Here is a 15,521-nt window from a genome sequence, read left to right as displayed (position 1 = left end):
CGTTAACACCCCCAGGACAATGGTGATGGCGATGGGGTTCCGACCTGTGCAGAAAAGCGAGGAATAAATAGGCGCGTCTCGGCCCCTCCTAACCTTGCCCGTCTAGAATAAATACGCCCCGCGTAGGCTCTGAACGTCCATCATCACTGTCAGAATGTCCGTGCCCCGTGAGCTTGCCCCTTGGCAATAGTAGGTGCCACTCTAGTTTAACCTGACGAGGAATGGGATGCCGACGGGCAACTTGAACATGGAGCCTTCCTGGAGACAATGTAGTTTGGGGTTCGGGTTGCCCCGGGCCTGGCACTGCAGAATATGCATAGTCCTGTCTTTCCACGTCAAGCGCTGGGGACATTTAGCTCGGTCAATCTTGGGGCCGTCTGTGGGACCACCAAATGATCATATACACCCAACACACCCGAGGCACAATGGGACAAGGGAGAGACAAGTCTTCCCAAATCAAGGAAGCAAGGGATTAAAGGTCAGAGTGACCTACGCACACAGGACACGCAACTGGACGCTCCTGTTACGGTGCAAGATCACCCCATGCACCTCGAGGGTGGCATTGCAGAAGAAGGTGCGCCTGTCGTCCTTCGCAGTGGCGTTTAGCTGAAGGTGGGCAGGCTGTCCCGGTGCCGCGGCTGGAACTCCGTCCAGCGTGACCTGGACTCGGGGTCCGGCCGCGCAAGTCACAGTTACTGTGGTCCCCTCGGTGGCGTTAGGCTCGCTCAGTGTCAGGTTGGGCCCCTGGAAGCCTAAAGGCGGGGCATTGCCCAGGAGTTTGATGACCACACACCTCCCTTGGGTCAAACCCCGCCCCCACCCGCCTCCTTCCCCTCGGGGTATCCAGGCTACGCCTTCATCTACTCTGCAGCCCCCACCCGGTTTGGGGCGCTCAGGCTCTTCTTCTCGGGTCACTTAGGTCCCGCTCTTCTCCGGTTTAGTCTCCGCCCAATGCCACGCCCCCTTGGGCTATGGAGGCCCCGCCCCTTGCCTCCTGAGCTATTTTGGCTCCGCCCCCTCTTACTATAGGCCTTCACGTTCTCCCGGGTATCGCGGCTCTCGCCCCCCAAGGTCACGTTGCAGACAATCTCCTGAGTGCCCTCCTGCTCTGCTTTCGCTCTGGCTGTGGCCGTGAGTGTGTCAGCGTGGCTCACGACTGTGGCATTCAGCATCTGGTCCCCCAGCGCCAGTTGCACCTGGGCCTCCGATGCTGGGAATAGCCCATCCAGGGTGCAGTCAACGGTCCACGACGTTTCCACCTCCGAGAACCGGGGTACAACGAGGCGCGGGGGGATCATGGGCATGGCTTGAAAGAAGGGTGGGAGTGAGCGGGAGGAGGTCTCACAGCCGTGGAGGCCCCTTTTCCCATGACACTCATCCTCACAAACCAGGGTCCTTCTTTCCCAGGATACCTTGCGGCCTGGGTCACCCCCTTCCCAGGACACACAACTCACAGCCTTCTCCAAAGGTCCCATGGCTGCGAGCCTCCCATATGAGGCTACCCATGGCTAAAGGCATGTTTTTCCAAAAGCCCTTGAGGTCCAGGCCACCCCCTTTTCAGGAATCCCACGGCCAGAGCACCCTTACTCTGGCTTCGCTCATCACCCACCGTCTGCAGTCCCTTCTCTCACCAAAGGTTCGGAGCTTCCTGGGGGCCGAGCTGTTCTGGAACAGTCCCAGCCCTTGGGACTGCAGGTCCAGCTCCGTGCGGCAAGAAAAATTGGCACCATGGTCATCTCTGGTCGCCAGCACTGTGACCGTGACCTCGGCAGGCTCCCCCTTTCCTGCTGGCTGCCGGCCCAGCTCATTCTCCTCACGAAGCAGCACCACGGTGAGGTGGTCCCGGGGGGCCCCACCGGACACCATGCAGCGCAGGATGAGGGGCCTGCCCACGGGTTGCCAGGGCGGCAGGGGGGCCAGCTCCACGCGCTCCGGGAACCCTGAGTGGGGGGTATGAAGGGGAGAGTAGAACTTATCAGCCAGCCTGGCAGCCTCCACACTAGGGAGTGGCGAGGAGTCAAGGGTGGCCCAGTGCAGGACTGTGAACTTTGAGTTAATAAACCCCCAGGGCTTAGAAATGTGCTAGTATAAGTGTTTGCTATTATCATTAGCATCATGATTATTATTTCCTGTTTTGTCGGACACCTTGCCAGGCACTGAAATAAAAGTCAGATTTTCTGTTCCCAATGACCTCACCGTTAAGGGGAAAAAAAAAAAAAAGGAAGGAAGGGGACTAAAGTTTATGGCCACTTATGATGTTAATAGTAATCATAAAATTTCCTGTTTATTTTGAGTTTTCCTTAGACTTTCCAGATGTCATCCACCTTCATTCACACAGCAACCAAGTGAAATCTCTTCTATTATTCTTCCCTTTTATGGATAGAGAAACTGAGGCCCAGAGAGGTGAGGATGAGGTGATCTGCCCAAGGACGCACAGCCAGGAAAGGGCAGAGCCAGGGTTAGACAGTGGTCTTCCCAAACTCCAGACCTGTGTGTCCACCTTCCTCCTTGATATCAGGTCTAGGAACTCCCCTGACCCCTCCTCCCAGCTTCTGGCCTGGACTCTGGTCTTGGCCTTTCCCAGAGTTTGGTCTAGCCCTCCCGAATCAGTCCCAGCTGCTCAAGGCCTAGGGCAGCCTCTCAGGGTGCTCTGCACAGTCCTGGGGGACTCAACAGCCCCTGGCTGCGTCCTCTCCCAGCTGCAGCTGCAGTGGCCCTCACAGGCACACATACCAAACCCTGGGCCTCCTTTGGAGGAACATCTCTCAAGCCTGGATCTCAAGCTGTCACACACAGGCCTGCGGACTGGCTGCTATGGAAAATAGTTAACATCTAACTACTTATAATTTTAGAATATTTAACAAGGAGGCCCCCATCTTAACCTCTGGTTAAGGGACAGTGGTATGCTGGCCAATGCTGGTTATGCTTGGGCTCTCTGGGGTGAGATGGGGGAGCCCCAACATGGAGCATTTGCCAATTTCTGTGGTGTAAATACTTTGGCTGATTTCAAGCTACTCAGTGTGACACATTGAGTAGCTTGAAATCAGCTATTCAATGAGCTGGGAGGAGATGAGCACCATGGGCTCTCATGAGACCAACAGACTCCTGCACAGCACTGGACAGAAGCATCTCACGGTCACACAGATGGGGGCACCCCCAGATACATACATAGGCAAACAGATATACACACGCAGATGTACATGTTACAACAGAAATACGCACAGAGACATATACAGACACGTACTGACACAGACATCCACACATGCTCACACACAGAGATACACAGGTACACAGGCACAGATACCGACATACAGACATATACAGATATTCACACACAGAGATATACACAAATCCAGAGACACATACACACAGGCACACACAGACATACAGACAGACACATATACAGACACACACAGTCTCACAGAGATAATGACAGATACAGAAGCTCGCAGACACACACATAGGTACACAAACACAAATACAGACACTGGTGCACACAGGAGGAGCATACACACAGTTACACATGTACACTACACTTTTCTATGGCTTCACAAAACAGTAGGCACCAAGAGTGATGTACTCTGCCACTTTCTAGTCTATTGTATTTTTTTTTTTTTTTTTTGGCCACACTGCATGGCTTGTGGGATCTTAGTTCCCTGACCAGGGATTTAATTCAGGCCCTCGGCAGTGAAAGCGCGGAGTCTTAACCACTGGACCGCCAGGGAATTCCTGAGATATTTTTAAAATGCTTATTGGGACCCAAATAAATTAATTCACAACTGCTGCCCTGGCATGTGGTCGAGACGCATCTCTCTGTCTCTGTCACACACACCCACACACACACATTCAGGTCCGAGCTCTGGGTCAGAGCCCAGGTCCATTCCTGCAAACTCAGGGCCCCCATGCCCGCCCCACTCCCCTGCACCATTGCTTATCTAACCCCACTGCTGCCCGAAGCCAGTTCCACCTCCAGGCACAGCCACTCACGGTACACTGTGATGTTAGAGAAGCCTATCATCTGGGAGCCATTGCAGAAGCCAGAGCAGAGGAGCTGGGTGTCACCAGTCACATTGCTGAGATGGAAGGCTGCCCAGCTCAGGCCACTGCCCACCGACTCCTTGAGTAGGGACGTCTCCAGGGAGATGAGTTCAGCGCTGGGGCAATCTATACTGCAATTTACCAAGAGGGACTCTCCGGCAGGCACCACTGGGTTCTGCGGCTCCACTCGCAGCTGGAACTCCTGCCCTTGGGTACCTGCGGGAACAGAAGGAAGCTCTCCTGGGAGTTCCAGTGCCCCCCAACCCACCCATTTGCAGGCTCCACAATTCAAAACTTCCTCTTGCCGAGATATGATGGTCTCTGCCTTCATGGTGCTTCAGTTTAGTGAGGAAGACAGATGATGGATCAGGAACCAAGGAGAGCTGGGAGGGAGGCCAGGGGAAGCCCTGATCAAGCCTCTAGGAGGAAGTGAGTCAGGGAAGGCTTCCTGGAGGAGGGGACCACTATGGTCAGTTTTAAAGGGTCAAGGAGGCGTTAGCCAAGTGAAAGGGAAGAGTGATCCTGGCAGACTGAAGAGCATACGCAGAGGTCGAGGGTCCAGATGGACCAGGGAGGGAATGCGTGCATGCATGCGTGCTTGGGTGTGTGTTTGTGTTTAAGTGTGTGGGTGTGTGTGCGTGTGTTGTGCAGGGGGAGAAGAACAAGTCAAATGCAGGGACTGTGCCTCCGGGAGCCCTGAAGGCTGTGCTAAGAGGCCACCACTTTCTCCCGAGGACACTGGGGAGCCCCCTGGCCGATCTGAGTTTAAGAAGTGTTATTGGCACAGCCCAGGCAGCAGGGTGTGAGGCGCTCTGTTCTCCTTCCCCTCTGCCACCAATCCCGCAACTCCAGCCCTCCCCAGGTTGCCGGGCCTCACCTGGGGGCAGCAGACAGCAGACTAGAAGCAGAGAGATGAACGAAGTCCAGCAGGCCCTGGGCAGCGGCCCTGAGGGCATCATGGTGGCCAGCCTGTAGGAGGAAGTTGCCTTGATAAGGCTCTGGGCACCGGAGAGCAGGCGGGTCACCCAGGGGAAGGAAGCACAGCCACCGCAGTTAAGAATGCAGAAGTCCAGGGGCCACACCTTGCCCAGGCCTAGGGAGGGGCAGGGGGATATTGTGCGGCCCCAGGGGTCCAGAGTTGGGGGCCCAGGGAGGTGGAGGGCGCTGGCCAGTCTCCAGGGAGTCTCAGGTAAGGCAGACCTCAGTCACCGCCCCTCCCCACACCCCCGGCCCCCAGATGAACCCACAGGAAGTGCTAATGCAGTCTTCTTCCTTTGTTTTTAGCACGGGAAAGCCTGGAGGGGGGAGGGGGTGGAGGTGGTGAGACACCTCCTTCCTGTTGAACTTAGGTGAAGGGGGGGTGTTCTGTTCCCAGAGAGGAAGTTAACGGGGGATATTCAGACACTTTCCTTGAAGGGATAGGGTGGGATTTCAAGGCAACATTTCAAGGAGGCAACAATGGGTGGACTTCTAGGCAGGGCTTCACGCAGTTAGCGCGAGATCCCAACATTCCGGGGGGGCAAATAAGAGATTTGGGGGGTGATAATGAGGGACCCCTAAGATGAGTGAAGCCATGAAAATGAACAGAGCCCACATTTATTGGGGACTTGTGCTAGGCTCTGTGTTGGCTGCCTGGGTGGCTTTTATAGGACCCCTTATCTTTGAAGATCTTGTGGGTGGGGTCCCCCGTTCCCTGTGTGCAGTGCTGAGGTGGAGTGTTTGGGGGACAGCTAAATCCTGAGCCACCGTCTGCCAAGGGTGCTACTTGTAACCCGCTCTTACCCCTGTCCCCCTCCCCCCTTGCCCTTCTCCAGGTAGCTGGTCTCTTTATCCCAAGAGCAGGGACTTGGCTGGGGGGGTGTGGTGGTCAGGTGGGGACTCCCACCTCCATCAGTTCCATCTCTCAGGCCTCTGACCTGCCTCCTGTGCCTCTGATCTGAGCTCCAGAGAGGGACCTTGCTGAAGATCTTTTTTTTTTTTTTTTAATTAATTAATTTATTTATTTATTTTTGGCTGTGTTGGGTCTTCGTTTCTGTGCGAGGGCTTTCTCTAGTTGTGGCAAGCGGGGGCCACTCTTCATCGCGGTGCGCGGGCCTCTCACTATCGCGGCCTCTCTTGTTGCGGAGCACAGGCTCCAGACGCGCAGGCTCAGTAATTGTGGCTCACGGGCCTAGTTGCTCCGCAGCATGTGGGATCTTCCCAGACCAGGGCTCGAACCCGTGTCCCCTGCATTGGCAGGCAGATTCTCAACCACTGCGCCACCAGGGAAGCCCCTTGCTGAAGATCTTGATGGCACTCAGCATTCATCCACTCACCCCATCCGTAAGGCCATACCCCCTCCTCTCTCACCTGGAGTACCCTCCCCAATGAGGTCTCTCCTCGCCTGCCCCGCCTCCCAAAAATCCGTTTCGCACATGGTGCCCAGAGAGCAACTAAAACCCAAATCAAAAGTATTTGTAAATAATATATCTGATAAGGTATTAATATCCAGATTATAAAGAATTCCTACAACTCAACAACAAACCCAATTCAAAAATGGGCAAAGGACTGAAGTAGACATTTCTCCAAAGAAGCTATACAAATGGCCAATAAACAAATGAAAAGATGTTCAACATCATGAGCCACGAGGGAAATGCAAATCAATGCCACAGCAAGGGTCTTCCCTGGTGGTCCAGTGGTTAAGACTCCGTGCTCCCAATGCAGGGGGCCTGGGTTCGATCCCTGGTCAGGGAACTAGATCCCACATGCATGCATGCCGCAACCCAGAGTTCGTATGCCACAACTAAGGAGCCCGTGTGCCGCAACTAACTAAAGGAGCCCGCCTGCCTCAACTAAGACCCCTTGCAACCAAATAGATAAATAAAAATAAATAAATATTTTTTAAAAACCACCACGAGATAGCACTTACACCTATTAGGTTGGCTGCTATCAAAAACAAAAAACAAAACAGAAAATAGCAAGTATTGGCGAGGATGTGGTGAAACTGGAACCCTCATACTCTGCTGTCAGGAATATAAAACGATGCCAACACTGTGGAAAAAGAGTTTGGTGGTTCCTCAAAAAGTTAAACATAGAATTAAATGATTCAGCAGTTCCACTCCTAGATATATAACCACAAGAATGGAAAGCGAGGATTCAAACAGATACTTGCACACCAATGTTCATAGCAGCATTATTCACACTAGCCAAAATGTGGAAGCAACCCAAATGATGTCCATCAACAGAAGAATGGATAAACAAAATGTGGTGTATCCACACAGTGGAATATTATGCAGCCTCTTCACTAAACAGAAGTGAAGATCCACCAGAGGGCAGACAGCAGAAGCAAGAAGAACTATAATCCTGCAGCCTGTGGAACAAAAACCACATTCACAGAAAGATAGACAAGATGAAAAGGCAGAGGGCTATGTACCAGATGAAGGAACAAGATAAAACCACAGAAAAACAACTAAATGAAATGGAGATAGGCAACCTTCCAGAAAAAGAATTCAGAATAATGATAGGGAAGATGATCCAGGACCTCGGAAAAACAATGGAGGCAAAGATCGAGAAGATGCAAGAAATGTTTAACAAAGACCTGGAAGAATTAAAGAACAAACAGAGATGAACAATACAATAACTGAAATGAAAAATACACTAGAAGGAATCAATAGCAGAATAACTGAGGCAGAAGAACAGATAAGTGACCTGGAAGACAGAACGGTGGAATTCACTGCTGTGGAACAGAATAAAGAAAAAAAAAAAAAAAGAAAAGAAATGAAGACAGGCTAAGAGACCTCCGGGACAATATTAAATGCAACAACATTCGCATTATAGGGGTCCCAGAAGGAGAAGAGAGAGAGAAAAGACCTGAGAAAATATTTGAAGAGATTATAGTTGAAAATTTCCCTAACATGGGAAAAGAAATAGCCACCCAAGTCCAGGAAGCGCAGAGAGTCCCATACAGGATAAACCCAAGGAGAATATGCCAAGACACATAGAAATCAAATTGGCAAAAATTAAAGACAAAGAAAAATTATTGAAAGCAGCAAGGGAAAAACGACAAATAACATACAAGGGAACTCCCATAAGGTTAACAGCTGATTTCTCAGCAGAAACTCTATAAGCCAGAAGGGAGTGGCATGACATATTTAAAGTGATGAAAGGGAAGAACCTACAACCAAGATTACTCTACCCGGCAAGGATCTCATTCAGATTTGATGGAGAAATCAAAAGCTTTACAGACAGGCAAAAGTTAAGAGAATTCAGCACCACCAAACCAGCTCTACAACAAATGCTAAAGGAACTTCTCTAAGTGGGAAACACAAGGGAAGAAAAGGACCTACAAAAACAAACCCAGAACAATTAAGAAAATGGTAATAGGAACATACATATCGATAATTACCTTAAACGTGAATGGATTAAATGCTCCAACCAAAAGACACAGGCTCGCTGAATGGATACAAAAATAAGACCCACATATATGCTGTCTACAAGAGACCACTTCAGTCCTAGGGACACATACAGACTGAAACTGAGGGGATGGAAAAAGATATTCCATGCAAATGGAAATCAAAAGAAAGCTGGAGTAGCAATACTCATATCAGGTAAAATAGACTTTAAAATAAAGAATATTACAAGAGACAAGGAAGGACACTACATAATGATCAAGGAATCAATCCAAGAAGAAGATATGACAATTATAAATATATATGCACCCAACATAGGAGCACCTCAATACATAAGGCAACTGCTAACAGCTATAAAAGAGGAAATCGACAGCAACACAATAATAGTGGGAGACTTTAACACCTCACTTACACCAATGGACAGATCATCCAAACAGAAAATTAATAAGGAAACACAAGCTTTAAATGACACAATAGACCAGATAGACTTAATTGATATTTATAGGACATTCCATCCAAAAACAGCATATTACACTTTCTTCTCAAGTGCGCACAAAACATTCTCCAGATAGATTACATCTTGTGTCACAAATCAAGCCTCAGTAAATTTAAGAAAATTGAAATCATACCAAGCATCTCTTCTGACCACAACGCTATGAGACTAGAAATCAATTACAGGGAAAAAAACGTAAAAAACACAAACATATGGAGGCCAAATAATACGTTACTAAATAACCAAGAGATCACTGAAGAAATCAAAGAGGAAATTAAAAAATACCTAGAGACAAATGACAATGAAAACACGACAATCCAAAACCTATGGGATGCAGCAAAAGCAGTTCTAAGAAGGAAGTTTATAGCAATACAATCCTACCTCAAGAAACAACAAACATCTCAAATAAACAACCTAAGCTTACACCTAAAGGAACTAAAGAAAGAAGAACAAACAAAACCCAAAGTTAGTGGAAGGAAAGAAATCATAAAGATCAGAGCAGAAATAAATGAAATAGAAACAAAGAAGACAATAGCAAAGATCAATAAAACTAAAAGCTGGTTCTTTGAGAAGATAAACAAAATTGATAAACCATTAGCCAGACTCATCAAGAAAAAGAGGGAGAGGACTCAAATCAATAAAATCAGAAATGAAAAAGGAGAAGTTACAACAGACACTGCAGAAATACAAAGCATCCTAAGAGACTACTACAAGCAACTCTATGCCAATAAAATGGACAACCTGGAAGAAATGGACAAATTCTTAGAAAGGTATAACCTTCCAAGACTGAACCAGGAAGAAATAGAAAATATGAACAGACCAATCACAAGTAATGAAATTGAAACTGTGATTAAAAATCTTCCAACAAACAAAAGTCCAGGACCAGATGGCTTCAGAGGTGAATTCTATCAAACGTTTAGAGAAGAGCTAACACCCATCCTTCTCAAACGCTTCCAAAAAATTGCAGAGGAAGGAACACTCCCAAACTCATTCTATGAGGCCAACATCACCCTGATACCAAAACCAGACAAAGATACTACAAAAAAGAAAATTACAGACCAATAACACTGATGAATATAGATGCAAAAATCATCAACAAAATACTCGTAAACAGAATCCAACAACACATTAAAAGGATCATACACCATGATCAAGTGGGATTTATCCCAGGGATGCAAGGATTCTTCAATATATGCAAATCAATCAATGTGATACACCATATTAACAAATTGACGAAGAAAAACCATATGATCATCTCAATAGATGCAGAAAAAGCTTTTGACAAAATTCAACACTCGTTTATGATAAAAACTCTCCAGAAAGTGGGCATAGAGGGAACCTACCTCAACATAATAAAGGCCATATACGACAAACCCACAGCAAACATCATTCTCAATGGTGAAAAACTGAAAGCATTTCCTCTAAGATCAGGAACAAGACAAGGGTGTCCACTCTCACCACTATTATTCAACATAGTTTTGGAAGTCCTAGCCACAGCAATCAGAGAAGAAAAAGAAATAAAAGGAATCCAAATTGGAAAAGAAGAAGTAAAACTGTCACTGTTTGCAGATGACATGATACTATACATAGAGAATCCTAAAGATGCCACCAGAAAACTACTAGAGCTAATCAATGAATTTGGTAAAGTTGCAGGATACAAAATTAATGCACAGAAATCTCTTGCATTCCTATACACTAATGATGAAAAATCTGAAAGAGAAATTAAGGAAACACTCCCATTTACCATTGCAATAAAAAGAACAAAATACCTAGGAATAAACCTACCTAGGGAGACAAAAGACCTGTATGCAGAAAACTATAAGACACTGATGAAAGAAATTAAAGATGATACCAACAGATGGAGAGATATACCATGTTCTTGGATTGGAAGAATCAATACTGTGAAAATGACTATACTACCCAAAGCAATCTACAGATTCAATGCAATCCCTATCAAATTACCAATGGCAATTTTTACAGAACTAGAACAAAAAATGTTAAAATTTGTATGGAGACACAAAAGACCCTGAATAGCCAAAGCAGTCTTGAGGGAAAAAAACGGAGCTGGAGGAATCAGACTCCTTGACTTCAGACTATACTACAAAGCTACAGTAATCAAGACAGTATGGTACTGGCACAAAAACAGAAATATAGATCAGTGGAACAGGATAGAAAGCCCAGAGATAAACCCACACACCTACGGTCAACTAATCTATGACAAAGGAGGCAAGGATATACAATAGAGAAAAGACAGTCTCTTCAATAAGTGGTGCTGGGAAAACTGGACAGCTACATGTAAAAGAATGAAATTAGAACACCTCCTAATACAAATACACAAAAATAAACTCAAAATGGATTAGAGACCTAAATGTAAGACCGGACACTATAAAACTCTCAGTGGAAAACATAGGAAGAACACTCTTTGACATAAATCATAGCAAGATCTTTTTTGATCCACCTCTTAGAGTAATGGAAATAAAAACAAAAATAAACAAATGGGACCTAGTGAAACTTAAAAGCTTTTGAAAAGCAAAGGAAACTACAAACAAGACGAAAAGACAACCCTCAGAATGGGAGAAAATATTTGCAAATGAATCAACCGACAAAGGATTAATCTCCAAAATATATAAACAGCTCATGCAGCGCAATATTAAAAAAACAAACAACCCAATCAAAAAATGAGCAGAAGACCTAAATAGACATTTATCCAAAGAGGACATACAGAGGGCCAAGAAGGACATGAAAAGTTGCTCAACATCACTAATTATTAGAGAAATGCAAATCAAAACTACAATGAGGTGTCACCTCACACCAGTTAAAATGGGCATCATCAGAAAATCTACAAACAACAAATGCTGGAGAGGGTGTGGAGAAAAGGGAACCCTCTTGCACTGTTGGTGGGAATGTAAATTGATACAGCCACTATGGAGAACAGTATGGAGGTTCCTTAAAAAACTAAAAATAGAATTGCCATATGACCCAGCAATCCCACTACTGGGCATATACCCAGAGAAAACCATAATCCAAAAAGACACATGCACCCCAATGTTCATTGCAGCACTATTTACAATAGCCAGGTCATGGAAGCAACCTAAATGCCCATCGACAGACGAATGGATAAAGAAGATGTGGTACATATATACAATGGAATATTACTCAGCCATAAAAAGGAATGAAATTGGGTCATTTGTAGAGACGTGGATGGATCTAGAGACCATCATACAGAGTGAAGTAAGTCAGAAAGAGAAAAACAAATATCGTATATTGACGCATATATGTGTAACCTAGAAAAATGGTACAGATGAACCGGTTTGCAGGGCAGAAATTGAAACACAGATGTAGAGAAGAAACGTATGGACACCAAGGGGGGAAAGTGGCGGGGGGGTGGTGTAAAAAAAAAAAAGTGAAATTCTGGGTCTTCCTTGGTGGTCCAGTGGCTAACACAGCACACTCCCAATGCAGGGGGCCAGGGTTCGATCCCTGGTCAGGGAACTAGATCCCACACGCTGCAACTGAGTTCGCATGCCGATGGGACTTCCCTGGTGGCGCAGAGGTTAAGAATTCACCTGCCAATGCAGGGGACACGGGTTTGAGCCCTGGTCCGGGAAGATCCCACATGCTGCGGAGCAACTAAGCCTGTGCGTGACAACTACTGAGCCTGCGCTCTAGAGCCCGCGTGCCACAACTACTGAAGCCCGCACGCCTAGAGCCCGTGCTCCGCAGCAAAGAGAAGCCACCGCAGTGAGAAGCCCGCGCACCGCACGAAGAGTAACCCCCACTCGCCACAACTAGAGAAAGCCTGCGCACAGCAACGAAGACCCAATGCAGCCAAATAATAAATAAATAAATAAATAAACTTATATTAAAAAAAAAAAAAATGAGTTCGCATGCCGAAACTAAAGATCCCGCATGCTGCAACTAAGACCCGGAGCAGCCAAATAAATAAATATATAAATATAAAACAAACAAACAAAAGAAGTAAAATTCTGACACGTGCTACGTGGATGAACCTTGAAAACATTAAGTGAAATAAGCCAGACACAAAAGAACAAATATTCCACTTATATGAGGTCTCTAGAATAGGCAAATTCATAGAGAAATTAGAAGGATGGGTACCAGGGGCTAGTGGGAGGAGGAAAGTTAGTATTTAATGGGGACAGTTTTTTTGGAAGATGAAAAAGTGTTGTAAATAGATCGTGATGTTGACTATAGAACATTGTGAATGTACTTAATGCCACTGAATCATACACTTAAACCATTTTAAAATGGTTAAAATGGTAACATTAATATTATGTATATTTCACTGTAATAAAATAAAGTGACATCCACCTATTTTGGTTTTTTAAAATTTTATTTTATCTATTTATTTTTTTAAATTTATATATTTTGTTTTATTTTTGGCTGTGTTGGGTCTTCGTTGCTGCACGCGGTCTTTCTCTAGTTGTGGCGAGCGGGGGCTACTCTTCGTTGTGGTGCGCAGGTTTCTCATTGCAGTGGCTTCTCTTGGTGCAGAGCACAGGCTCTCGGTGTGCAGACTTCAGTAGTTGCAGCACACAGGCTCAGTAGTTGTGGCACACAGGCTTAGGTGCTCCACGGCATGTGGGATCTTCCTGGACCAGGGATTGAACCCGTGTCCCCTGCATTGCTAGGCGGATTCTTAACCACTGCACCACCAGGGAAGTCCCACCTATTTTGGTTTGTATCCAATACATGAGGTGGACTGATGGATGGGCAGAGGAATGGATAGATAGATGGATAGATACATCATGATAAAGTAAATTTAGCACCATGGTAATTGTGGAACCTATGGGTATTCACTGTACTCTTCTTCCAACTTTTCTGAATGTTTGTAATTGTTCAGAATAAAATGTTGGAAAAGAAAAACCGCCTCTTGGTGGATCTGGGTGGCGGCTTGTGTCACAAAAGAAGGGACAAGCAGACCCGGACAGCTTCCCGCCAAGAGGACACATTGCCCTCTGTGAGAGAGACTTGCCCAAAACTGGACACGGAATCTGACCCTCGGTTGGTCAAGTTGAGGATGGAGGAATGTGATAAACTATGCCACAAGGATGACATCAGACTGGTAAAGTCTACAAGACAAACAGCCTCTTCTTCAACAAATATGTTGCAAGGGGGGAAAAAGAAGACGAGGAATCCAGAACTTAAAGAAAGCTGCCCCCAACCAAAGTCAATGCATGGACCTTGTTTGGAGTTTTATTTGAACAAACTGTAAACAAACAAACACCAAATATTGAAGAGACAATTGGGGAAATCAAAACACTCTAAACTATACAATGATATAGAGGAATTATTGTTTAAACTTTCCAGTTGTGATAATGACATTGTAGTTATTGTTTGTGGTAATATCTTTCAAGATAGATATCAAAGTTTTTACAGAAGAAATGCTATGCCTTCTGAGATTTGCTTCCAAATGATCCAGTGGCATGGGTTAAGTTGAAACAAGACTGGCCTTGGGGTTTCCCTGGTGGCGCAGTGGTTAAGAATCCACCTGCCAATGCAGGGGACATGGGTTCAAGCCCTGGTCCAGGAAGATCCCACATGCCACGGAGCAATTAAGCCCGTGCGCCACAACTACTGAGCCTGCGCTCTAGAGCCCTCGAGCCACAACTACTGAGCCCGTGCGCCTACAGCCCGTGCTCCTCAACAAGAGAAGCCACTGCAATGAGAAGCCCGTGCACCGCAACGAAGAGTAGCCCCCGCTCACTGCAACTAGAGGAAGCCCGCACACAGCAACAAAGACCCAACGCAGCCAAAAATAAATAAATACATTTATTAAAAAAGAGACTGGCCATGGGTATTAGAAACCGTTGATGCTGGCTGTTGGTTAAGTGTAGGTTCATTACATTATTCTCCTTAGTTATGAATATGCTTTAAATTGTTCATAATAAAAGTTTTAAAAGGTAGCTGCCAAATGCAAACTATTACACATAGTTTACAACAAGGATAAACAACAAGGTCCTGAGATTGGATCAAGATGGCGGAGGAGTAGGACGTGGAGCTTACCTTCTCCCATAGATACATCAAAAATACATCTACAGGGACTTCCCTTGTGGTCCCGTGGTTAAGCCTCTGTGCTTCCACTGCAGGGGGCATGGGTTCCATCCCTGGTCGGGGAACTAAGATCCCACATGGCATGCCGCACGGCCAAATAAAAAAAAAAAAACAATTGACATGTGCAAGGATTCTCACAGAACATCTACTGAACACTGGCAGAAGATACCAAGCTTCCAAAAGGGCAAGAAAATCTCCATGTAACTGAGTAGGACAAAAGAAAAAAGAAAAAGAATAAAACAGAGAGAACAAGGTCCTACTGCATAGCACAGGAAACTATATTCAACATCCTGTGAAAAACCATAACGGAAAATGATTTTTTTTAAACATTTATTTATTTAGTTGCACTGGGTCTCAGTTGCAGCAGGAGGGCTCCTTAGTTGTGGCTCGCTGGCTCCTTAGTTGTGTCATGCAAACTCTCAGTTTGGCATGCGTGTGGGATCTAGTTCCCCGACCAGGGATCGAACCTGGGCCCCCTGCACTGGGAGCGTGGAGTCTTAACCACTGTGACACCAGGGAAGTCCTGGAAA

The 15,521-nt window shown here is 46.2% G+C and overlaps 1 protein-coding gene across 1 annotated transcript; it reads right to left on the bottom strand.

Annotated features, from left to right (window-relative positions):
• Nucleotides 1-56: 56 nt before the first annotated feature.
• Nucleotides 57-5,222, bottom strand: ICAM3 (intercellular adhesion molecule 3). Its single transcript, XM_036846663.1, has 7 exons — nucleotides 5,121-5,222; nucleotides 4,916-5,007; nucleotides 3,988-4,254; nucleotides 1,632-1,940; nucleotides 1,025-1,306; nucleotides 498-752; nucleotides 57-377 (listed from the first exon to the last, which is right to left on the bottom strand). The coding sequence occupies exons 2-7, from the start codon at nucleotides 4,995-4,997 to the stop codon at nucleotides 202-204; spliced, it is 1,371 nt and encodes a 456-aa protein (XP_036702558.1). The 5' UTR covers nucleotides 4,998-5,007; nucleotides 5,121-5,222; the 3' UTR covers nucleotides 57-201.
• Between the last annotated feature and the right edge of the window lie 10,299 nt (nucleotides 5,223-15,521).

This window comes from Balaenoptera musculus, chromosome 3, assembly GCF_009873245.2.
Source record: "Balaenoptera musculus isolate JJ_BM4_2016_0621 chromosome 3, mBalMus1.pri.v3, whole genome shotgun sequence".
NCBI classification, from domain to species: domain Eukaryota; kingdom Metazoa; phylum Chordata; class Mammalia; order Artiodactyla; family Balaenopteridae; genus Balaenoptera; species Balaenoptera musculus.
This window is presented reverse-complemented; position numbering and strand designations above follow the sequence as displayed.